The sequence below is a fragment of the Falco cherrug genome, chromosome 8, assembly GCF_023634085.1.
Source record: "Falco cherrug isolate bFalChe1 chromosome 8, bFalChe1.pri, whole genome shotgun sequence".
Taxonomy (NCBI): Eukaryota; Metazoa; Chordata; class Aves; order Falconiformes; family Falconidae; genus Falco; species Falco cherrug.
The window spans coordinates 55,759,051-55,783,582 of NC_073704.1; the positions used below are offsets into that span (position 1 = coordinate 55,759,051).

The 24,532-nt window shown below is 46.9% G+C and overlaps 1 protein-coding gene across 1 annotated transcript; it reads left to right on the plus strand.

Annotated features, from left to right (window-relative positions):
• The first annotated feature begins 4,778 nt into the window (after nucleotides 1-4,778).
• Nucleotides 4,779-24,450, plus strand: LOC114015302 (serine protease inhibitor Kazal-type 5-like). The gene is made up of 12 exons (XM_055718984.1): nucleotides 4,779-4,968; nucleotides 5,474-5,540; nucleotides 7,212-7,339; nucleotides 7,513-7,564; nucleotides 9,867-9,997; nucleotides 10,594-10,675; nucleotides 11,196-11,263; nucleotides 12,131-12,221; nucleotides 13,957-14,084; nucleotides 14,452-14,515; nucleotides 17,622-17,674; nucleotides 18,125-24,450. The coding sequence occupies exons 1-11, from the start codon at nucleotides 4,850-4,852 to the stop codon at nucleotides 17,625-17,627; spliced, it is 936 nt and encodes a 311-aa protein (XP_055574959.1). The 5' UTR covers nucleotides 4,779-4,849; the 3' UTR covers nucleotides 17,628-17,674; nucleotides 18,125-24,450.
• Nucleotides 24,451-24,532: the final 82 nt, after the last annotated feature.

Consider the following 24,532-nt stretch of genomic DNA (forward strand, 5'->3'; position numbering starts at 1 on the left):
CAGCTGCTTTTCTCAGTGGCATATTGCTTTTCAGCTGTTTGGCATCATTTTAAAATTAAGATTAGCAAGGTACTGTACCAAACCTGTTGCTAAAGCATCAGGATCATCTCTCCTACATATCTGATCCTGCAATACAAACTCCTATGGAAATTAATGGGCTGTCTGGATTCCAGTGCAGGATTGAGACTTTATTGTGTAAATCCATCAATATCATGTACATCCATCAATAAAGGCAATCAAGTGAGTCAGGCAAGGTTTATGTTTAATACACTTTTGCTGTCATCTGTCATTATTCTGCTCAGGTTTGTGTAACTCAAGTGCACAGGAGCAAATCCTTCAAACCACATGGCTTTGCAGGGTTTTCCCCTTCCCCTGACATCATGTTTCATACCATTGGTGTGGTTTGTTTTTTTTTTTTTTAGGAGGTTCTAGTTAAGCAGTAAGAATTGGGAGGGAAATCCTAAATTATTTTTCTTTGTTTTGGGTTTTTTTCTTGTTACTGAATACGGCTTTGGTATCAAGGTGTGTTTGGGCCATTCTGACCTTTTCCCACAGGTTGGTGTGGGTATAACTGGTAAAGAGAGCGCTGCAGTGGTGGGATGATGGGAGGGAGATGTGGTGGTGACAGAGCCTGTCTGTGGTTGGGACACGGGTCAGTCTCTCCTCTTTGGTTGTCTCCACTTCCAGGCTGGGATCTGCTCTCACCTGGCCAGTCTGGCCAGGGCTGATACCCACTGTAGTTCCTTCAGGAATGGGGAGGTTAGCCAGTTGTCTAGGATCAGGGAATTGTTTCACTTTTCTATAGGAATAGAGCTTTTTTGGGAAAAGAAAACTTTAAAACCAAAACCTGTTTAAAAGTGCATCTCCCCCCCTCAAACCCTACTACCTCGTGGCTGACTCATGGGAAGACCCCTCAGTAGCAAAGAACATACTTTGGTTTTGTCCTTCAAATGGATTCACAGTTCTATCCACTTTTAAACTACCATAAGCTTTTTTTGCTTTTCCCATTCCAGATCTTTTCCAGCCTCTCCCTAGGATTGACTGAGATGTGCTATATCAGGTTAGTTCTCTCCCTGTTGGCCTCCCCGCTAATTCCATACCCAAATACACATACAGAAATTATCTCAGGATTCATGGCAACACACAGCTCTTCAGGTCTGCCGCTAACCATCTGTACGACCTCAGGCACTTTACTTCTCGGTTCCAAACTCTGCTGTGAACCTGCACACAATTTTATTTTGAGATGAAAAGGAGCGTTAGGGATGACCACGCGCTAAACCAGGACTTGGCTTTGGCTCCTGTCGTAAACACTAACAACTGTTCTGGTCTGAGAAGTGTGTGGTGGCAGTTTATCACAAGGATTTATACCGAGCTGTGTTGGCCTGTCTGGCCAAATACATAAGTCACACAAAAGTATGTTTTCTTCCTCAGATGGTGCTGACCTGCCCCTCTGGACAGCTGCAGCCTGCTTGTGTGTGCTCCAGCCCCTCTGCTCTGATCTGCTCTACTCATTTATCCACTTGTTTCAAACCTTGCAAATGACTTTCCTCTCCAAATTCTCCTCTCTTCACTGGAGAACAACGCACACAGCTTCTTCCCACGTAAATTACATTCCAACACTTTGATGTCATCTTTATTTTCCTCTCTTGAGTCTCCTGAGAAACTCTGCACAGATGACAACCTTTTTTTTTTTTAAATCTTTTTCTTTGGGGGACACCTGAGCAGGGCTACTTTGCTAGACCCTTTAGCATCATTAACAACACGTGTCGTGAGCGGTGACCTGCTCAAAGAGCAGTGTCTATATGGTCTGCCAGGTCCTGTGTGGGCTGAGAAAAGGTTTTTTCCAATAACGTTGTAATGTCTTCTGAAGACAACGGAGAGACAGGGGAGGGATGAGGATTTGGCAGTATAATTTTATAATTAGCACAGCTGCTATTTGAACTGTAGCATTGAACTCAAAGAAATTTAACAAGGTCTCCAGCTTGATGTTTTTCAACCTTGCCTGAACGCTTACCACTTGGGTTCATACTGAGGTGCTTTAATAAAAGCAGATGGACTTCCAGGGGTCTTGAGTGACCTGGACCTCCTGTTGTCTCGGCTGGAGCCAAGTTATTTTAATAACACTTTCAGCTATTTTTTTGAGATATGAAAGGGTATTAGTGGTGTGCCAGCTGGCGTACCTCTGTTTTACAAACAGCCCTGAAGATGGCAAGAACTCTTCTGGCTGTGTGGGGAGGCTGAAATGATATCTCTAATTCTCTTACCTTGACAAAACGCAGGGAGTGACTCAAGTGTGTCCCATCCTTATGGAAATTAATTGTGTTAATGGGATCATTAGAACTTAGAGCTACTGTCATCAAACTGGTTTTTGCAGCTAATGATGGTTCTTGGGATGATTATGTCATAATGAAGGCGGAGAATCTGGTCATCTATATATATGTGATCTGACCTGAGCCCTTTCTTTGGGTTTCATTGAGCAATGCACCAATAGAGTCAACGTAGGCAAACAGCTGCCACCCTCACCATGAAAATAGAAGGTGCTTCGGTGGTCCTTGCTCTGGCATTTTTCTGCTTCTTCTCAGGTTAGTAACTTCTGATGTTCTCCATGTCGAAATCTGGGACTGACAGAGGATACAGCCTGGGATCTCCCGTAAAGATGGTGAAACAGACTATTAGAGAGCCCTTGTTCTTTAAAAAGCCTAGTGGCATAACCAGACAATAATTTTTTTTTTTTTACTGTACTACTCGTATTTGTTTGATACAGCACGTTCTTGGTAATGGCCTTTTTTCTTGCATGTGAAAATGGTGAAGTTCTACAGATAGGTGAAAGTTCTATTTTTAGTAGAGCTAACTGTTTAAGAACAAATGGAATAACCACAATCCCTGTCGTTTAAGTGGAGGAATACAAATTTCTAATCAGACTAAATTTTTGTATAAAAAGCTTGACTTTGAACAAAAGTGTAATATAGTTTTTGGTGAATTCAGAAAAATAAGAATTTCTTGTCACCACTTGCTGAGGAATGCATTTCCTATGGCTGCAGCAGAGAGACTTCAGCAGGAGTGTAGGCCTGATGCAATGGGCTTTCACTTTACTGCCTATTTCTATTGAAAAAGAGCTAATGGAGGATTTCTTGATGGTTCCCTGTGATGCTACTGTTGATGCAAGAGAAAAGGATGAAACTTACTATACCAGCTCTAAGTGGCTTAGTAGAAACAAACTCCTATCAGCTACCCGCCTGCTGACTCATTATTAATTTGGTAATTTATGTGCAGTACCACAAATGGAATGGAATGGGCCTTGAAAAGGAATTTGTAGTTTTGGACAAACAGTGATATGGCCTAGCTCTGGTATCCCAGTTGTAAGTGAAGATGAAGGAAAGCCAAAAATATTTGCGTAAGGTTTGATGCAACTACTAAGACAGTTGGGTAAAATAATGGAGAAACAGTTAATGAACCATCCGTGGAGCTTGGGTTTTAAGCCTGTGAAAAGTAACACAGTAAAGGAGGGCACAAAGATGTAAAAAATAGATGTGCTTTTGCATTTGAATAACAAAAAGTGCAATGTTCCAGAAAATCTCTAATGCCCGGTCCTTTCTATCAGTGTACAATAGCGCATTGGAGTAGCTTTTATCTAGAGGTATTTGGGTGGATTAGGAAATGGCATCAAGTATTTTGATTAAATGCTTTTGATTTAAAATTTCCCTTCAAAGATTTTGTATGGTTTCATTGTTGATTTTTCTGTCACAGACGTTGCCAGCCAAGCATCGATTAAGGCGAGTCCAACCTTTTCTATTCTGTTTCTCCTTTTGTTGTGCCAACTGCACTGCTTAATGCATGCTCTGAGCAAAGTCGTTTAGATGGACTATACTTGGCTATCATAATGCCTTTTCAGCGGTGGAATAAGCAGTTAATTTCTCCATGTTTAAAGACAATACTTTTGTAATACAGCGACGGCTCTAGCTGACAGTGCATGTTTGGTGCACCGTGCTGAGCACATATCTGAACAGCTCTGGGCTGGAAATCTCATGAGCTGAAGTCAGAAATGGCATGAATTATATTTCTAATGATATTTCAGGATTGTGCTTCTGATCCAGCAGAAACCCCTGCTTCTGATAATTCCCGAGTTCGATAATGAAAAGAATTAAAGCGAGTCCTTTGTGTCTCAGAAAATTATTTGATTCAATGACTGAGAAACCAGCTCACGTTTTAATCAAACACGCTTGTCTCTCCTTAGTAAAAACCCATTTGGAAAACATAGTAGCCAAAATTAAATGGTTCATTGATTCTCCCAAGTCTGCGTTTCAGCCACCCAGCTGAAGGGGCAGCTGGTTGCAGCAGCATTACACAGTATTGCTGCGCTGCTTCCTCAGAGGGTTGTTCTTTTTTCGACTTCTGTCTTGCACCTGAATCGCTCTTCAGTCACTCTTGTCGATTCATTATGCTTGCATCCCACTGGCACTTCTATGGCTGTATTTTCTGCTCTTGACTAACTTTATGACATGGAGTCCTCCCCTGCAGCGGGTAGCAATTTGCAGCTGTATGCAAATTAAACATGTATTCCTTTTCCTGTGAATAATGGCCCTCGCAACGGGTTTTGAACTTTCTCGTTATCTTTTCTGCCTCAGGAGCTGTGAGCGGGACTCTGGGTGCAGCCTGCACCACGCGTGGTGTGTGGCAAGGGATGGGGATGAGGGGGGTGGTAGCTCCAGGCCTGGTGTGAACAAATTTGTTATTGAGAGCTCGTAGCCCACCCAAAAATGCTTAAATGTGAATTAACTATTCTCAGGATCTCAATGACCTCTGAGGGAGCTTCCCATGACTGTTCTCCTCTGCTTTTCAGAATGAGTGCATGAAAATTTGGTCACTTCTGCGCAGCGGGAAGTTCTCCTGTCCCACCAACAAGGAGCCGGTCAGCAGCCCAGATGGCAAAGCAGACCTCAACAAGTGCCTGATGTGCCAAAGGCTGCTGTGAGTACTGGCCACGTGCTGGCTCCAGTGGCCATCCTGCCATCCTGCCAGCCTGCAGCATGTTGCATCTTCCTGTAGTGATGAGGGGGGCTCTGGTGTACAAGCATAGTCCTGGGACACACAGACCAGCTGGCAGCTCTTCAGGAAACCTATGAACTCAGTAGCTCTCTCCAGCTCACCACTTGTGGGAGAGAAACCACAGGGTGTGAGGAGCAAATCCAGGGTGAAAACATGCATGGATTTAGTTTCTTGTTTTCGTAGATGGTGTTTAATAAGATGGAAACACCTGGATGTTAGGCAGAGAGAAAGGATAGCAAAATGCCCCAATGCGGAGGTCTGGTCCCTCTGATGTCCCACTGAGCTGGAGCCCCAGTGCTGGTCCGTCCCGCTGCCTTGCGCAACGGGGAGGTGGGGTTGGCAGGACTGGCCTTTAATCACTAGCTATTTTGGTTTTACATCCGACGATTGCACGCTGCTCCGTCACTCATGCCTCCCTTTCTTGCAGGGAGAGAGACTCAAAAAACAGAGGGAGTGGTGGAGAGGTGATCAGGAACGTGAACTCCTTGGGAGAGGTGAGGTGAAACGTTGCTACTGAAGCCAGCTTTATTGGTGCACCAGGAGCAGCATGATGCGGTGGCACTGCATCTTCTGCCTCTGACACCCATTTGCCGAGTGTGTCTCCTTGTTGGTGGCGTGGGAATCTGGCTTGGTTGATGGGGAACGGTCCTGCCGTGGGAGCAGGACACGTGTGCTCTGCCTCGGGAGGAGGATCGAAAGGAGTGTGAGGCTTTGTGCCATCCACGAGCACAAAAGAAACCAGCACTCCTCCTCCTCACAGCTCCTCCCAGGCAATCTAGTCCCTGTCCGGCAATTACCGATACGGCATATATGGTCTGTGCCTGACCCAGAGTATAGGTTGCGGAGGATACCTGACTGTTTATAAGGCACCCTTGGCATCTGACAAATACAATGATGGTGCATGTGAGCGCTGACTAGGGCAGGGTGTGGGAGCAGGCTGGCTCTAATTGTCCCTTGTTTATCTCGTTGATGCACCTGGCTAGTTCTTTTTACCCATAGCTGTTTTTCTAGATAGCAGGTCTTTATGGGGAGGGAGTTGTTTTTTTGAGCTTTGGGTTTTTTATCCTAGATAGGAGTGAATTGGCTTCCATCAGATAGTGTCGGTTGCATTGATTTTTTTTTTTTTTTTTTTTCCCTCTTTTTCTAGTTAAGCAGGGGTAGCTTTCTAGGTCTTGTGTGTCTGGGTAATTTAAAGGTTTTGTAAAGTATATCTGTGCTAAAGGAGATCTTCTTTAAACACCTGACTTGCCAATGTGTGGTCCTGAAGGCAGAAGGACAGTTTCACAGTGTCAGGAAGAGACCTACATTGAATTTCTTTATTCAGCCATATATTTTCTGTCTGGCTTTTGGCAAGTAATTTTCTAGCTTGACTTCCCTTCGGGGGGGGGGGGGGGGGGGGGGGGGGGAGAATGTATTACAAATCACATGACAGATAACCTTAGAAGTGCTGCATAAAAGAACCTAAAGACTTCATATGTAGCACGTGTTTATTATGCTGCAAACCTGCTTGTGTGCCCTGAAAGTTATAGTGAAAGTTATAGGAAAGCTGTTCAGAGGAGTGTAAAGACCAGGCTGAAGGCTTAAGCAGGTCTTGCTACAAAAGACTTTTGTGAAATAGAGTGCTTTGGTTCAATTAATGTGTTAACATTGTGTTAAGTGGAAGGTAAAAAATGCCCACCTCTTATGCTAGCATACCTGGAAATGTGAGGTGTGCAAGGATTTCTATTTTTTTTTTATGCCTCCAGCTTCATCTTTTTACTGTGTATGGATTTTCAAATTCTTGGTAGTGTGCTCTCTCACAAGAGATGGGAAAATGAATTATTTCCTCATTCAAAATTCACTAAGAAATTATAGCTTTTATACTTAGAGCAGAGACTAGATCCTTCGGGCAGGCTGTTGCATGTCTTATCAAATAGAAATAAGGCTACCCTGGATGCAAAAGAGAAATCTGCTCATCTAAACATATCGATTTATTTGGTTTATGTTGCATGCTATAGTTTAAGAGAATGTATCAGGCAGACTGTGGTTTTCCACTGAGTTACGCCTCAAGGAAACAAAATAGGGTTTGAAATGTAATTAATTGGGTGAATAGTTCTTTGTGGATTTGTGGGGACGTGTGTCTCTCAGCATATCTATGTCAACCATGCTTTTGGCATTTTCCATAGGATGAGTGCCGTGAGTTTCGGGATTTGTTCAAGAAAGGGAAACTTTCCTGCACAAGAGAAAATGACCCTGTCCGGGATTCCTCTGGGAAGCAGCACAGCAATAAGTGCATCATGTGTGCAGAGAAGTTGTGAGTACATCAAAAAACACCTTTTCTGTTGAGAAAGTGGCTGCTGGAGTGACCGGGCTGCCGATGCCAGCGGACGGGATTGCTCACCCCTCTTGCAGCCGATGGCGGGGGGGAAAACCTCTCGCTCCCTGGAGCACCGTGGTATTCACTTTCTCATCTTGCTTCTCTTCCAGCAAAAGGGAGAATGAGCGGAAGTTATCTAAGAACAGACAAGGAAAAGATAAGGTGAGATTAAAGTATTAGGCCGGTCAATATAAAACTTTATTGGATTTTCACCTGAGATAGAGAAAGGGCAACATTATTCTACTCAGTTGCTCTGTCTCCATTGATTTAATTTTGAGATCCACTTCCCTTTCCCTCATTATTTCTTCATGCTCTTGAATCCCCCAAGTGAACAACTGTGTGCCTGAACGTTATGGTCTGTCCCACTGACCTGTGGACCTAGGGACAGGCAAATCTCATCCTAATAAGAAACTGGGTGTGCTCTGCTGTCCTGAAACCTGGTGGAGAGATCAGGGCTGCTGTGGGTGCTAATTAGATGAAAAAGAAAAATCCGGGTTAAAAGCTTTAAATCTGAACTCTGCAAAGCTCAAGAGATTATTGTGTTCTGTGAGGAGAGCTCAGCTCTGTGCTATCTCCATGGGCCAGCGGCTCAGTTTTAGTTTTTGTTGGGAACCTTGTTCTCACAGAGCTGCCATTTGCCACCTTCGCCCTGCCACCCTGCAGCCACCATGTCCCTGTGCACTGATGCTTTGCTGGCAGAAGCAGCTCTGTAAGTGGAGAGAAAAAGCACTTTCCAACATTTACCTTTTAATTTCTGCTATGGTAGGGGCTGCTGCGGTCCCCTTAAGCCTCAGTCTTGGGGATAATCCTGTTTCACTGTTTTTCCAAACAACTTTGGCAGAAAAAAATGGAAGCATAAGTGAAATTTGCTGATGGCAAAGCTGGGAGGCACTATCAGCAGAGGAGGATCAGCACATCACTCAGGACTAATTGGATAGCGCTGAGGCCTGGAGTAATAGAAACAAGATAAAATGTAATAACAGTGCAAGATCACACAGTCAGTGATTAACAAGGATTCCTGCTTGTCAGTTAGAAGTGACAAAGGACAAGAAAGCCCTGCATTTACTAGCGGGTCAGGGATACGACAGGCCATGAAAAGACAAATGCAAGTTTTAGATGTACTCAGTGAGGTTTTTGCAGCAGAGGTCGGGAAGTTAACAGAGCTCCAGAAATGCTAGTTCAAAGGGAGACTGTTTGAGAGAGGCTATTAGGGAAAAGCAGATCTGTCTTGGAGGTGGATGACCAGGGTGCTGAGCTGGGCTGGTCCCAGGGAACAAGGCACAGAGGGGCTGGGAGAGCTTGCTAGGGGACAAAAACATTGCCTGAACTGCACAGAGGTGTGAGCACGCACTGGTGATGGGGTGAAGCAGTGAGGCTTTCGGGGAGTCCCTCTGAAGCGGGGTGTGACACTTATTTCTGATGGGAGCAACGCAATGTGGTTGTTTGTCACAGCAGGTGCAGGCTCATCCTGTGCCAGACCATATATCTCCTACTGGTGGCTAGTTTGGCTCTAGGGAAACGGGGCTTCATTCTCTGAGTGTTTTGCTAGTATTAGTCCAGTAGGAAAGCTGAGGTGCCCTGGATGGGATGCAGGACATGATGCTAGGGAAATTCTCCCCTAGCAGAGAGGATGGGGTGATGGAAACTTCTGAACAAACCAAAGGATGAGATCAATGACCTGCTAAGGACCTTAATGCAAGCTAGCAAAAACTTCCCTATTGTGAAATGGGCAGAAAATTGCAAATGTTACCCTGTATTTTTTACAAATAGGTTTTAAGTGGGATACAGTTACTTATCCTCTCTACTTGCTGTTTGGAATCGGCTATTGCAGTGTCTGAATTAGTTGAAATTAGGGGGATTGAATGTTTACATCCATGTTACATAACAGAGGCAAATTAACGTGGTTTCTGTACAGCAATTTTGAACAGGGAACAAATTAATCATTCACTCTGCAAACAACCTTCCGCTGCTCGTGGACCATTAAGTATGTTTGTATTGTGCTTTTATGTTTTAACTGCTGCTTCTTGATTGACGTGTGCCAAACTGTGGTTGGTTTGGGGGATGCTGCTTGTTTTGTAAATTAAATTATTATCTGAGCTACAATCTGGGAAAAGGCTGTAGCTCTGTATTAAGGAAGTGGGAGGGACTTCATTACTGTATCAGTCACATCATTGGCATGCTTTGGATAGCCCAACAAGGAGAATAATAATTAGCTGGACTATGCTAGAAAACTCCCAGCATGTGCTATGCAGGCAGAAGGACCCATAATTTTTGTGACTCACTCCTCTGTTTATATACGAAGTGGCTGGAACTGCACGCCCTCTTCTCTCGCCCACACCCAGGCTCTCCTGTGATGCATTTGTGATGGTTTAATATGATCCTGTCAGGAAACTCCAAGTTTCTAAGAATCAGATCAACAAGGTGAGGAGGACAGGGTGCCCTAACTGTTGCTTTCCTTCCACAGGACGACTGCAGTGAGTATCGCTCCCAGTTTGAAGCTGGTGGCCGACTGTCCTGCACGAGGGAGAATGACCCTGTCCGGGATTCCTCTGGCAAGCAGCACACCAACAAATGTCTCATGTGCGCTGAGAAGTTGTAAGTACAGCTTCCTTTGAGCAACAACAGCAAAGAGGGAAATCTCCAGCTGCAAAACTGCAGCTTCTGCCTGTGAAGCTGCTCTGGGCGATGCCTGGGAGAGTCCTGAATCCCAGTGGCCCTCCAAGAGATGCTCTGGCAGTAGGGCTCCAGCCATTGCCCCTCTTCCCACTTCCCTTTCAACGCAAAGGGCCCAGGGGCAGGTGAGAAGCAGCGTGGAGTAGAGGAGGAGAAGCAAGGCTGATAGAGAGCAACCCCCTTCCTGGGGGACTGTCGGGCGCTGGCAGCTCCTGAGGAGTTTCCCACACGTGTACTTTGCCTTCCAGATGCTCTCTCTCTACTCCCATAGAGCATATGCAGAAGCAGCCCTGATATGAAAGCAGCCACCTGGATCCAGGATGTAGCGTACAGTGGGAATGGTGAGGAGAAGGGAGAAGGCTTAGGGGTGGGAATTAGGAACAGGACCACCAGGAACAGGGACTGTGGATGGGGAGGTGGTGCCTAACGACACGACGCTGGCTTACAGGGCAGCCCTGGGTACTGGCAGCACTCGCATTGCCATAGCACTTTGTTTTCCTCCTCTCCCTTTCTTCCAGCAAAAAAGAAGCCCAAAGAGGAGGTCAGTCTGGTGGAACTGCCCAGCGCAACAAACCGCTTGCTTCAAAGGGTACAAATCAGGTGAGATGGAGCTCAGAGTGTGCCCTGAGCTCAGAGAAAGGGGGCTGGTGACAGTCTGTGGGATCCTGATGGCCAGGTACTGTTTGTGGTCAGCCTGGGGTGACCATGGTGCTTGGGATGCTGAAGCCAGTTAATGATGGGGGGGGGAAGCAGATTGTATTGCAAAACCTCTCTCATTTGTGGGATGGACCTGTGTGTGAGCGTACAAAGTGGGCACGTTTGAACCTGACAGAACATCTCCTTTCATTTTCCTGGTGGTGTGATGCTATATGAGAGATAAGGGGCAGGTTCAGACTCCCCACAGTCCTGTAAGCCCTCAGATGATAACATTTGGTGGGTATTAAAACCAATGAGCGGGTATGGAGCAAGCATCAAACCTGCTTCCCTAAGAACAGCCCTGTAATTCTCTGGGTCTGGGAGAAGAGGGGAGGACAGGAGCTGATTTAGATTGCTGCTGCTTTGGTTGTATAAAAGTTGTTTCTATGTTTGGTTGTTGAATGTGATCCTGCCCCTTTTGCAGAAGAACTGCGGTGGTTCAGGGTCACAGCAGGGTGTGAATGAGAGACGTCCCTTCTCTTCGAGCAGAGGGTGAGTTCAGCAGCACCTGGGGTGGCACTGTCCCCCGACCGCCCCACCAGCCCTGGCACTGGTTTATGACCCTTCCACCAAAGTTTTTTCCTAGAGGTGGTTAGGAGGTTAGTCAGAGCAGGAATGGTTCAGTTGCACACAAGTGACACTGGGATGGAGAATTGAATGTTGTGGTGTTTGGTGCTCAGTGCAGCACTTCTCCCCACTGGCTAAGCTGGTGATGGGGAAGAGACACATGGAGCGGGGCACGTTGCTCATGCAACGCTTGCTCCTTTTTGGTCTCGACTTTGCTGTGTACAAAGCAGCAGCAATTGCTGTGCTCAAAATCCCTCTCAGGATACCTTTGCCCAGCAAATCCTCCCTCCTGGCAAGGCACAAGTGTCTGCCTGGCCCTGGCTTATCCTCACCTGCTGGCTTGGAGGCAGTATCTGGTGCACCATGTGTTTTTTGGGTGCAGGTTAGACACTCCTGTTTGTTTTATAGCTGCTGGACCTGAGCAGGACTCAGCTGCTGCTTTTTCAGAGCCTTTGCTGGGAAGCTGTGAGACTTCTTGCTTTTGGCTGGTTCAGTCCTTTTATCTCCCTATCTACTATGTGATGCCAACAGGCACAGGTGCAGAGCCCTGGGGTGGTGGTGCATTTGAGCTGAGCACAGGGCAAGGTTTGTCCCACTGTCACCTGTCCCCCCATTAACAGGTGACTGGGGGGCTTCCTGCCTGTTCCTGTCCTGGTGGGTGGGTGGATGCTGTAGTGCAAGCAGCTCCCTGAGAGCTCTGGGGGTCTGCAAGGAGGGTGGGCTCACACTAAGCTCCCCCTGTTTTGGAGGGGTAGTGTGATGAGCTGCCTCTCTGCTTTCTCTCCCTGCCAGCCCACAAGGAAATGTGGCTCAGAGTGGTCGGAACTGCAACCCAGCACCTGGCCGTAAGACACAGAGCAAAGACACAGACTCCTACCAGCTGGTAAGCCCACCTCCTGCATCTCAGATGGCAGCTGCATGGGCAGGAATGGGGACTTCTCCTGCGGGATGCTCTTCTGCTGGTGTTGAGCCCCCACCAGCTCCGTGTGTTTCTGTGGGGATGGAGGGACCATACTACAAACTGCCTCAGCTTTTTCTGAAGCCTTTAGCACTGGCTACTTTTGGAAAAGGGATGTTTGAGTTAAAAGTCCTGGTAGGTTGTTCAGGTACAGCAATTTTGATGCATTCCAGAGGAAGCATTAGGCACAATAGCGCCAGTCTGCTTCAGGGCTTAGTGGTATTTCCTGGTAGCACCGGAGGAGGAGTGGATGCTGGTGAGCTTGACTGATGAGAGGTGGTTCAGAGAAAATCTGCTCCTCTCCTCTTTCCAGGACCACCTGTGAGTTTTGTCACAGGCAATTCCTCAGAGCCAAAGGAGCGGTGGCACTGACTGTTGGGACCTGTGATGTGGGACTTCCAGTGGGGTGGCTGCCTGCCCTGGGCAGCAGTGCAGGCACATGGGTCGTGCTGCAGGCAGCAATGTCTGGTGCGTAGGAAGGCATCTAGCAGAGAATTGCAAAAGTCAGCATTGTCTGCTTTCATGTCATCGGTAATTACCTAGATGAGGGAGGAAGCAGCATATTAATAAAATTAGCAAGTGATGTTTAACCAGCAGGTGCTACCACAGCACCCCAATGTCACTGTACCCCCTGTGCCACCTGGCATGAGACCTTCCTTCCCTGTGGTGCTTCCTGCCCTGTAGTGCTGTTGATAAACCATCGTTCTGTGTAAAATGCTGCATCTCCAGGTGGGACAGGAGGCAGAATGTCATCTCCAGCCCAGCTGCAGCTCTCCTCAGGTTACACCGTTTGCAGTTGTTACAACATGTTTTGTAGCACCTGGAGAAGGGGATGGGAGCCCCTTAGTCACTCCTTTGTCTCCATCATTTTTTAAACACCGGGAGCTGAGGTGGGTGGCCAGGCTGAGGAAGGGGCTGTGTGTGCCAGGGAACAAACTGTGGTATCTCTGACCTCTGCTGTTTGAAATTTGCTATGGCTCTGCAAACAGCCGCCCCGGTGTGCTTGTAGGGTGGGGACCTAAGTGCAAAAGGTTTTTCGGGGTGCCCAGAGGTCACTCCGTGTGCTGTGAGCTTGTCCTGGCTGTATCATATGTGGTTTGTTAGGAAAGCTGTGTCTACACGTTCCCGTTCTCATGTTTGAGAGGAAACAAGGCACCCTTAATGAGTTATATATGTTTGTGTCTCTTAACTTAGCGGGTGTCAGAAGCTGTGCTGTGTGTTGCACAGCCCTCAGGCAGTGGGGGTCTGCGGGGAAACTGCTTTTTCCTTAACTTTGGTCAACGGGCTTCATCTTCATTCTCCAAGATAAAATGGAATCGAAGCCCTGATAAGGAGGACTAGGGATCGATAGCAGAAGTTTTCATCCTCTTGTGGATCATCCTTGGTGAGAGAAATACACCTGCCCTGGACCAAGGTGGATCAGATGAGTGGGTCTGCGCCTGGCAGTGGGGCAGGGAAGGATCTGTCCCCAAAGCTTGGCTGGCCAGTCCAACAAGAGACACTACCTCTTTACAAGCCCAGCCTTGCTGGAGGTGTGGTGGACGTGCTGCAGGGCAGAGGGGCCCCCATGACAAGGCTTCGTTTGTAAGCCCATGTAAGTCATGTCAAGGAGGGTCTTGCAAGTGAAATAGCACCAAATGTAACTTCTTTCTCTCTTCAGCTGGACTGTGATCGAATTCTGCACGGGGTAAAGGGTGGAAGGATTTTCTGCAGTGAATCCTCACAACCAGTCTGTGGCACTGATGGGAAAACGTACAAAAATGAATGTGACTTGTGTTCAGCTGCCATGTGAGTAGGCGGAGAGATTTCAGTAATACAGGGTCACCCACCATTCCTGAGTGTCTTTTGCAGCACAGTGTTTGTTTTGATATATCATGACTCACTATCAAGTATGTCCTTGGTGCCTTGCTGTTAAGCAAACATAGATCAAAATTCCTGAGATTAATCTGATGACAGCTAATTAAGATACACAAGTTTCTAGAGTCCCCTATTCCCTTTCTGCCCAATCATAAGATTGTTTGGGGAGTAATAAATGCCATCATATTGGAAGTAGTATCAAAGTATTAAGGAATTCACAGAGGACTGTCATGCTGATGGCAGAGTGCTTTAGCACTGCAAGCGAATAATAAGCAGTGTCTTGTCCTCCTTTTTGCAGGAGAGCTTCAAACTACATCACGGTAAACTACCGAGGTGAATGCCGAAAGCCTGCCCCTGAAGTGGTAAGCAGCACGGCACGGCTGGGCTGGGGAAACATCAGTCTTTTTCCCTTCCCTTTGTGAAACTCCCCTGTCAGCACCATCTCGGTTCGGGGGTCCTGATCCAGGCAGCTGCAACGGAGAGTGAAAAATGAATAGATGGCCATCAGTCACCAGCTGCCCTGCTGTGCTCGTCGGCAGCAGCTGGGGGTCAGCACCTGGACCCTGCAGGCAGGTTAACTAACAGGTTAATTGAACGAACAGGTGAATGGAACTAATGAGTTAAAGCCAGGCTCTGCAGGTGCTTTTCAGCCGGGAGGCACGGTGTGCTCTGGTCCTGTTAGGGTCCTCTTGGGAGGTCCTTCAGGCTAGGAGGGCTCGGTTGTACTGCAGGCTAGGAGGGAAGAGGGCTATTGGAGCCCCCGTCTCCTCTGTTTTGTTTGCTGGTTTTTTTCCTTTTTCCCCTGAAATGGGGTGTCGCTGAGAGGTGGAGAAAACATCCACCTGAAGTGCCTCTTGGCTGCGTGTAGCATCTCATTTCTCACTCCAAGTGCATGCTGGAGAGCCAGCCTGGCCCCAGCAGCTGCAGCAGGATCATTAGAGCCCCAGGAGTGGGATGCTTGTGGTCCAGGTGTTTAAATAAATGTTCGGGCTTGGATTTAATATATAACTTGGGCATGGTCTCCATGTTTTACCTAGGCTGTATGGTAGGAGTGTGACACATCTGGGAAAACCTCTGGCTTTCCTCCTGAGACTTTGGTGAGGCCAGGAAGACCAGAACTGCATAAACGGCTCATTTCCTAAAGAATATCCAGGGAGATGGCTCGGAAATGAAAAATATTCACCAGCTGGCATACTTTTGGCAAAGGTCTTGAGCCTTGACATCTTGTGTGATCCCACGTAGCAGATGGGTTAAACATTTCTCAGTTGTGGTTTGCCTTTCCAGCAGTGGAAGCTCAGCAGTCTCCAGCACTTTGGTTTGCTGCCAGGGTCTCCCAGTTTGGGTCTCTTGAGTGCATGGGATGCCCTGTAGCACTCAGGGAGGGCTGTCTTCTATATTGGTGTGAAGTCTTGAGGAACTGAATATTCATCCCCAGGGAAACAGTGAGATTTGCTCCTGCTCCAAACCTGGAGAGAATCAAAATATTGAACCAGCTAAAGAGAAGGTCTGTAAAGTTTCAGGTGGGAGCTTTGGCTTCTGAATGTGGATTTGCTATCAGTGTATTTGTAGGCAATTAAGAGCTTTTCTGTGGGACAGCTGTCATGTCATGCCTTCCTGTGTTCAGTGCCAGGTTGCCAGCAGATGTCCAAAACACTAAAAAATAAACATCCCAGCTCCTTTTCCTGTCTTCTGTAAAGCAGCAGAGTGCTCTCAACTTTGCTTGAAGTTAAAGAAACCGTAGTGCAGAAAGAACTAATTTTGCCTGTGATTATACTGGAGGCTTTCACATCACAACAGTGATGGAGCCACTGTTGGCTTGTATATTCTGGGAGCACAGGGAAACCAGGCACTACAAAATCCTGTGGTGACTCTGCTCATGCTGCCCAAGGCAGATGAGATTGGGTATACCATGGAAAGTGAGACATAGAGAGGATTCCCACAAAACTGTTCCCAGTCTGGAATTCCTTACTTTTTTTGTGTTTTACCAAGCTGCTACAGCTCTCCAGCCTTTGCAATTAGAGGAGTATGCCATTTACTGAAAGTCAGACAGCTTGTAGCTATGTTAAGTATTCCAAGGAGAGTTGCATGCAATTAAAAGGGAAAGCGATAAGCTTTTTCCTTAGGGCAAAAAAAAGCTAAACATAAACCCCCACGCACAATGATTTATTCTTTATTTATGTATATTATGTCACCAGAAGAATCAGACTGGAAATTTATGGAAGCTTATGAACAATGTACAGAGCAATGTTATTTTCAGTACTGAAGTTCATGGTCATTTGTGGTCTAATGAATTCTTCTTTTTGCTGAGGATTCAGACACTCAGTATATGCTACTGAAATGCAGAGGAGACCAGCTCTAGCAGTGCTTTTGGCATCAGAAATGGTTTTGGACATTTGCACTGTGCGGAATGAAAATGCAAAGGCCTCTCTTTAAGCTTTGGAGGAAGATAAAAAATTGTTGCCCCAAAATGTAATATTTTCTTGAGTTGTATTTTGAGATTATCCAGGGAGAGTGCTGGGTTGCCTGACAAAATGTGTGTCCAAGCTGCCTCATGCTTTTGCAGCCCAATGTCTGCAGCCAATCCTCCCTGCCAAGCTCCTACTGCATTTCTAGGTGTTTCTGGCAACTCTCCCTGCCTGGTGACCAGATTGCCATCAGGGAAGGGTGTTTGTAGGAAGGGATAGGAGCTGTATGGTTTGAGAGAGATAGGACACTAAAGGGTGTATCTGTGGACTACTCTGGTGGGAAAACCTTGCTGCAGAGAGAGTCTGTCCACAGCATTTTGGCTCACCACCTTACCTAGGAGATCTGTGCTGTGAGCAACTTGCTTTGATCCTGTTGTGCTTTACTGAAGATAAATACAGGTCTGGCTCCTGGTTATCTTTTTCAGTAAGCTAGCTGGCCGGTAGGTCCTGCAATGCTGTCATATGGATGAATTAATTGTGGGTCTTTCCAGCACATTTCACTTTTAATGCTGCATATCTTGCAGTTCCTTTACTTGTTCAAAGGTTTGTCCACAGATCATCTGTGTGGTAGTCACCGGTCTGCTCATGTTAATGCATAGGTCAGGGGAGAACGGGAATATCCAGTTTCTTTCTTTTTCTTGCTTTTTTTTTTTAAATCTGTTTCTTAACAAACAGACAACTCCCAGGTTTGCAATAGGCAAGTCCTGTTTTTTTTTTTACAATGCTCTTTATTTTGTCATGCTTCTTCTTAAGGTGGTGGATGGACGAAAAAGAACAAAAAGCAGGACCTTTCCCAGTTAGGTAGTAGGTGTGGAAATCACCTAGCTTCAGGCTAAAATTAGTCTTTCTTAGGCTGGCAGTGACCTAACCTGCCTGCCCTGGTGCCAGGCTTCTCTGCAGTTCTTTCTTGTGGCCGTGGAGCTGGCCCGAGGGGCTGTCAGCCAGTGTCACACAGCAGTGGTCATGCTTGGAGATGGACTAATTTTTTGCTCTTTCCTTCTAGAAGTAATGGAGTTCAGACTGCCAGCAAACACCAGGGATCAGCTGTGACCAAAGGTACAGAGAGAGGGGCAGTGATTTACCCCCTTGGCCAGCCTGTCCCCTGGATGTTGCCTTGCATAAGGGTTGGAGTGTCCAGCCTTGCCTGGACATGCTGCAGGGCTGGGGCAATGGGCTCTGCATCGTGCTTTTCCCTCTCACTGCAGCCAGGGGATGGTGGGGCTGAGCCTGCGGGAATGGGCAAACATTCTAGTGCCTGTGGTGGCGGGCTCTGCCCTTTCCTTTTCCCCTAGCTCTGTTTTTTCAGCTAAGCTGTCCCCGTGGAGTGGGGAGGATGCTAGCAGACCAGTGTGCTGCCTGTCCCCCACGGCAGGGGTGGCCCCGAGCCCCTACAGAGCATGTGAACATCCCAGCTTTGAGGTTTCCTCACAGCCCTTTCATGTCCCTTTGCTTTCTGGGAATATAGTAATGAACTGTCTTCCCTCCCCCCCCCCCCCCCCCCCCCAGTTTCCCTAGGGCAAGTAAAGGAAGAGTTGATGTTGAGCATCAGGGGAGCTGCTGAGTCCCCAGCACTGCCAGAGCTGCCTTCATCCCCTTCTGCAGCGAACGGGCCCGTCCTTGCTCAGGTGGAGGGCGAAGGGCTGTGGGCACCCGGTTGGGTGTCTTCCCAGGTCTGGCCCATGCCTACCATTGCGGTTTCTGCCGCCTCGCTGTGTCTTAATGTGCTTTACAATAAAGATAACTCAGCAGCTTCATGTCACTTTTCTTCACTGAGCCTCGCAGGAAGGACCCATGAGTCCCCACTCTGGCTTTGCAGTGCCTGCCCTTCAGGCAGTAAGCAAGCACAGATGCCCCTGGGGTGCACCAGCTGCTGTAAATACCGGGCAAAGTTGTTGAACCCAGGGTGGAAAAGCATATCTGGGGTTTTGTGAGGAGGGACCGGGGTCAGGTTCTTCCTGACTCTTTGTGAGGTCTTGGGTCCATCGCTTCACCACTCATTCAGCCCTTTTCTCTTGCCTGTAAAATGGACATTAAAAGATGCTTACCTACCTCAGAGGGTTGTTCTGAGATTTGATTGGTATACATTTGGAAACCCACAGAGGAAAACTGGTTTTAAAGCACCCCACATACTGGGCTGGTAGTTTGGCTGTTGCAGTAAGTGCCCTCTTCCAGGCTCTGCAGCTGAGGCACTGGGAAATCCAGACCACTTCATTTTGAGCAGCTGTGGGAGGCAGATACCATCTAACATCGCTGATCAAGGTGTGTGTGGAGCCCTGCCAAGCCAGAAAGATCTCTGGGATCTGGAGATGTGAATTTGGCCAGCAGTATTTCTGTCTCTGAGAGGGCAGAAGTGCTGATGGCATCCTTGGGGCAGAACTGGCCAAGCAGGAAGCTCAGCCATCTTTGGTGGCCCATGGACCTTTGCCATGTGCTTCTGGGTCACCCTTCTGCCTTGGCCTGAACTTCCTTCCCTGCACAAGGGTTCAGCCAGTGCCTATCTTGGGAGCCACCTTCTGAAGGGAGGGTTCCTTTTTTGGGGGGTCCTGGTGCTGGGGGAGATGGAGAAGCGAGCACTGGCACAGGTTGCCCAGCAAGGTTGTGGAGTCTCCATCCTTGGAGATACTCAAAAGCCACCTGGCCACCATCCTGGGCAGCCAGCACTAGGTGGCCCTGCTTTGAGCAGGGGGTTGGACCAGATGACCACCAGCGGTCCCTGCCAACCTCAGCCCTTCTGTGACTGTGTGTGTTGAATGGCTTGAGCTATTTAAGGAAAAGTGATGATGTTTTGTGATTGCACTGATTTACAGACAGTTCTGATCCATCCATAGAATGAAACCATTTTCAGATGAAGCCAGGTCTTTAAGCCAAGGGCTCCCCTGGCTCGTTGCAGGCAATGTGTCTGAGAACAGGGTGGGATTTGCAAAGCAGGAGCCTGTGATGGTGTGTTAACAGAAACCTGCTGGCAGGTTGCATGCACTTTCTGTACTTTCTTTTATAGCTGTTACTTAAAGCAAATATGTTCTTTATTTGTATAAACATTATTGCAGGACATTTCCAGAAGACCTTGAGTGAACATACACAATGTTTGAGTCCATTTTAGCTGTGACCTGATCTGTAAACACTTTCTGTTGCAGATAAGGCTGAAGTGACTTTCAGATTTTGGCAGGATTTTACCTAATACCAATTAATTTCACTCACATCAAAGAAATAGATTTTTTTTTTTCCAATTAAGTTATCAAATCCTTTTCTTCTGCTGTAGTTAATGAGAATTGATTTTAAACTCTCAAAATGCTTACGCATTTTATTTCTGCTGATAATAACAAAATCCAATTTTATTATCAGCTAACTGACATGAGTAGTTAAAATTTTGTATGCTGATTTTTAACGTGAACAAATAGTATGATTTAGAAATAAATTATGACTGCCTATTTCTAGGTGGAAAATCCCCCCACCAAGTACAGTCATGCAGGGTGAAAGTTGCCAGTTTGGTCCTGGTTAGCTGTTTTGGGGGATGCAAAGTCTGTCTGCCTTTGAGCTGTGATGAAACAAGTAAATTCTTGAATGTTATTTATGCAGCCTGAGAGTGATGAATATCACACAGTAAAAATGTTCTCTGATGATGTCTTCTCACTGATTCTAGCCAAAATCATGTGCAAGGGCATCTACATGAGTTCAGAAAAGTAGTGCACAATTTGTGACTTTCAATAAATTCTTGCAAATGAAAATCAGTGTACTTGAAAGCTATTATGTTTTGTAGTGATTTCAAGTATTTAAGTTTTGAAATAATCACCCATAAAACCTGCATTAACAGTGCTCCAAGAGCAATGAACTGATGAAGACAGTGCCCCAGTAGCCTCTTCTGTCAGTATTTGAACACCACCTGAATTTCTCCTGCTGCCAGCAGAAACTATCACCCACAAAAATCACAGCTGGCAATAAGGGATCGTTAATCAGATTCCAAACCTGTCTGCCAAGAAGGTGCAGGACAGTGACTTGCTAAAACCTCCTGGGCTGTGGTGAACAGCCCTGCCAGAGGCAGCGATGCTGACTCCCTTCTGTGCTCAGCACCGTGCCCGGTCAGTCCTTTCTTGCTTTCAACCCCCTTTTGCAGATCGCTCCAAGGGGTCGCCGATGGTGTCTGTCCTGAGCAGCGCTGCGTGCGCTGGAACTCTGCCTGAGTGATGCCAGGTGTTATTTCTGCAAGGCTGCTGGGGAGAAGGAAACAAAGGCTCAAGAGGTTTGGGGGATTTATTGCCCTTTCTGTTACGTTTGCTCTTGGTTACCCTTTGTGGTGCCCTCTAACACAGTAATGAGGCCAAAACAGTCCTCTACAAAACTGGAAAGGTACCAGCACTCTAGGGATTCTTCAGTTTGCTGTAAATTACACTTTATAAAGGGTGTCTCTTGCCAATATCCACAGACCCCATGTGGTTCACAGCAGTTTCTGAGGTTTTACAGAGCTGGTGTGATGAATTGACAGCTTCGGTCTCCAGGTCTTGCAACACAGTTGGGTTTTGAGTTACACTGCTCTCTGCAGGAAACTTGAGTCTCTTGCCTTTTTTTTTAATTATTATTATTTTTCATAAAAGGTTTCAGGTACTTATGCAATTCTTCAGGGCATGCAGATGGTGCTGTTGGTGTATAGTGAGGACTATTGACTCTGGCAGATGCCTCAGCAGACCTTGAACTCTCCGTGGTGTTTCTCACTCCCCTACAGTCTGTCCTTGTGGAGCCTGGTAGCTCTGCCCACCACCTCTCTGCTGCTCTCGCAGCCACCACGGAGGGAGACCCCATGCATGGCAGCATGGTGTGCTGCAGCCAGGGGACCTCTTGCAGTCTGCCACAGTAGACGGTGCTAGAAATCCTGCAGTTTAGGGGCATCTGCTTCTCCAAGGACTGAGTCAGTCATGACATGGAGAGCCTGATGCCATTTGTGCAGTGAAGCCCCTCTGGATCTGCTTCAACGCTCTCTTTTCTGGCTTCCCCTACATCCCTGTGATTCTTAGTCCCACCAAGCAACAGCTGCATATGGGTACCTAGGGATTTCAGCATGATTTGCTTTGATTATCACAACTTCTACTCCACGGCCCATCTGCTTTTATCCTGGGGACGGGTGAATGGGCCTCTCTCTTTCCTCTTTTTAGGGCTCCTGTTTGGCATCTGTTCGCACATCTGTCTTCCTGCAAGGGTCTTGCTACCACAGGGACCTCTTGTCCAGGCCATTTCCTTGGGATCTCCCTGCTCCAGTCTGCTGCAGGAGTCCTCCTGCTGCCCAGCCTGCCCACCAGGACTGCAACACGAGAATTTTCAATGTTTTCCCCTGCATAAAGGTATGAGCAACTCCACTCGAATTGTTTACTGAAAATAGTAAGATGTTAATGCAACTACTTGCAAATTAAAAATCCAGTTCCTTGATGCTGAAGCTCCCAAGAGAAACAGTTTAGCGTTAGGTGTAGTAACAACTGCACACTTGGTTTGAGGATAGGAAGCGTGGACAATTTCTGCATATATTTCTGAAAAAATGGGTGAGTTGGCTTTACTGCCTGCTGGCCTCCAAGTGTTTGCTTCCTTTCTTGGCCCATGTCAGTGACATTCTGCAGAAATGGTGACAGACAATTCACATCTGGGACTAGAGGTAACCTGGAGAGGCAGCAGAAGAAAAGAGCAGAGTGCTCGTGTCCAGGGCTGCTCGGCCAGGTGGGCTTTGCAAACCCTCCCTCTCCTGGCATGCCTCACAAAGGGAAAATAAACAGGTAGATGTCAACACAATGTGGCTGCAAGTGGTGGTTGCACAAACACAAGGGTGTAAACACACAAGAACAACCAAAGGTCTCCTCCTGCAGCTCCATGTCTACCCTGGGTGGGATGTGCTGCACCTTCGGCTGTGGTCCTGAAAGGCTCTGTCCTGGTGGACAAACAGCTGGTGGAAAAAACTTTACTGAATCACTTTCTGTGAAGCAGGTGGCTCGCTGGTAGGGTCACAGCATGGATCTTCCTTGTGCACAGGACAGGAGCCCAAAGCTGAGCACTATGTGCCTTGGCTGATGTGGGGGACAGCAGACATGTGCTATAGCTGTGGTGTTGTCTTCCAGATCCCAGTTCCTTCTCTAGATCCTTGACAGGTGTTTGCTGTTCTTTCCCTTTAATCTGTCTCCTATTGCAAGCTAGTCCCCAAATGCAGAATTGAGAATTGCTTTGATCCTGACAGAACATGCTGAGTCAACCTATTTTAACTGTAGATTTGGTTTGCAAATAATATCTCCTTTCTGATGAGATTCAGGTGTCATCTCTGTGGACATTGGCAGGAATTTCCTTGACCATGACAGCTTTTACAGAGGCTGGCAATTAAGTTGTCAAGATAAATTTTCCTCTGCCAGGAAGCATTAACTGATGCTAGTCTTGGCTGGAATGAGCCCTGAGAGGTGGATATTGTAATCAAGATGAACGAGGTCCTTGTCGCTGAGGCCTGCACTGACCTAAAGGTTTGGAGTCCTTGACATTTGGTAGAACTGGGATAAAAGACAGGGCAGGAGACATTGGGGCTGAATATCAGGGAGCAAGGATGAAAACAAGATATATGACTAGAGATCTGTCTAATGTCATTAGAGATTAATGCAGCTGGAAATGCTTGGGGAGACTTCAGCTTTGCAGATGCAAACTGCAAACTACTAATATTAGCAGAGCTCCTGGGTATGAGAGCAAAGAGAATTTTCCATTAGGTAATCCCCCAAATCATGTTGTTTTGGATTTGCTTTTCAAGTGAGAAAGATGTTGGAGATGTCCTTCTCTTAGAAAATAAAACTCAGATGATTCAACACGAGCTTGCTCTGTTTAAATTATGTCAAAAATAGATCTGCAAGTAAGGATTTTGATTACCAAGTACAGAATTTGAAAGATGAAATGTTAGTGAGAAATTTGGAGAACTTAGGATCCCAACTGGGAAGACTGGCATTGAGAGCAATCCAAAGAATTGCCAGAAGTTTCCTTAAACGATGGGCAAAATAAGTGCTCAGGACCAATCTAAGCTCTGTTGCCTTAATAGTGGGCAAACCTTCAGGAGAAATTTGAAGAAAACTAAAGATATCAAGTATGAAGGGGTAACGCACAGAGTGAATTTTCAGGAAGAAAACCATGTGTGGGCAAATATCAATCTTCGCCAAGTTGGCTGACTTCCTAGTTAAAGGAAGTACAGTACATCTAGTCTATGCAGGCATCACAAGGGTTGGCCTGATGCCATATGGGATGGTGTCACTTGGGCTTGGCGAGGTGGGTCAGGAACTGGCCATGAAGGGTGTTGTAGCAGATGAACACTGGGTACCATGGGAGTTAACAGTGAACAGCCAAAAAGATGGATTTTAGGATTAAACAATATTTTTGCTCTTTCCTGTAGTACAGAAAAAGTTGACAAGTGGATCAGTGCACTGCTGAGATTTTTTAAAATGGGAGAAGAGCAGAATTTCTCCCGCAGAGCACAGGGTGACCTTCTGGGCTGAAATTACCTGGGCTCAAACTGGGATGAAATACAGCAGTGAAGAGTACAAAATCATGCTCTGAGGTTAAATAACGAGGGGTTTGGCTATCGGCTGGCAGCTCAGATGAAAAGTGTAGAGGAGGAGAAAGACCTAATTACAGCGACCCAGTCGCAGGGTAGATGTGAGCCTGTGACGCGCCACAGCCGTGAGAGGGGCAGCCCAGGGTTGGGGCAGATCCACCCAGGAGGAGAGGGGTCCTGGCATGCTCCGCACTTCCCTCCAGCCACACAAAAGGCCCCTTCCTGGCATACACACCCGTGTCAATCATTACCTAGAAATCTAGAGCTGGGTAAATTTATTTTTGGCTTTGACTGTTGATGACAGGCTTGGAACGTTACCTAATAAGGTGGGACCACTGGATTTTGTGGTGAGCTATATATTC

What these genes read in the sequence shown, in the direction of transcription:
- LOC114015302 (XM_055718984.1), top strand. Translation starts at nt 4,850, where the DNA reads ATGAAAATTTGGTCACTTCTGCGCAGCGGGAAGTTCTCCTGTCCCACC. An exon ending in CTGATGTGCCAAAGGCTGCT is followed by an intron (nt 4,969 to 5,473) that starts GTGAGTACTGGC and finishes CCTTTCTTGCAG; the next exon opens with GGAGAGAGACTCAAAAAACA. An exon ending in CCCTTCTCTTCGAGCAGAGG is followed by an intron (nt 11,264 to 12,130) that starts GTGAGTTCAGCA and finishes TCTCCCTGCCAG; the next exon opens with CCCACAAGGAAATGTGGCTC.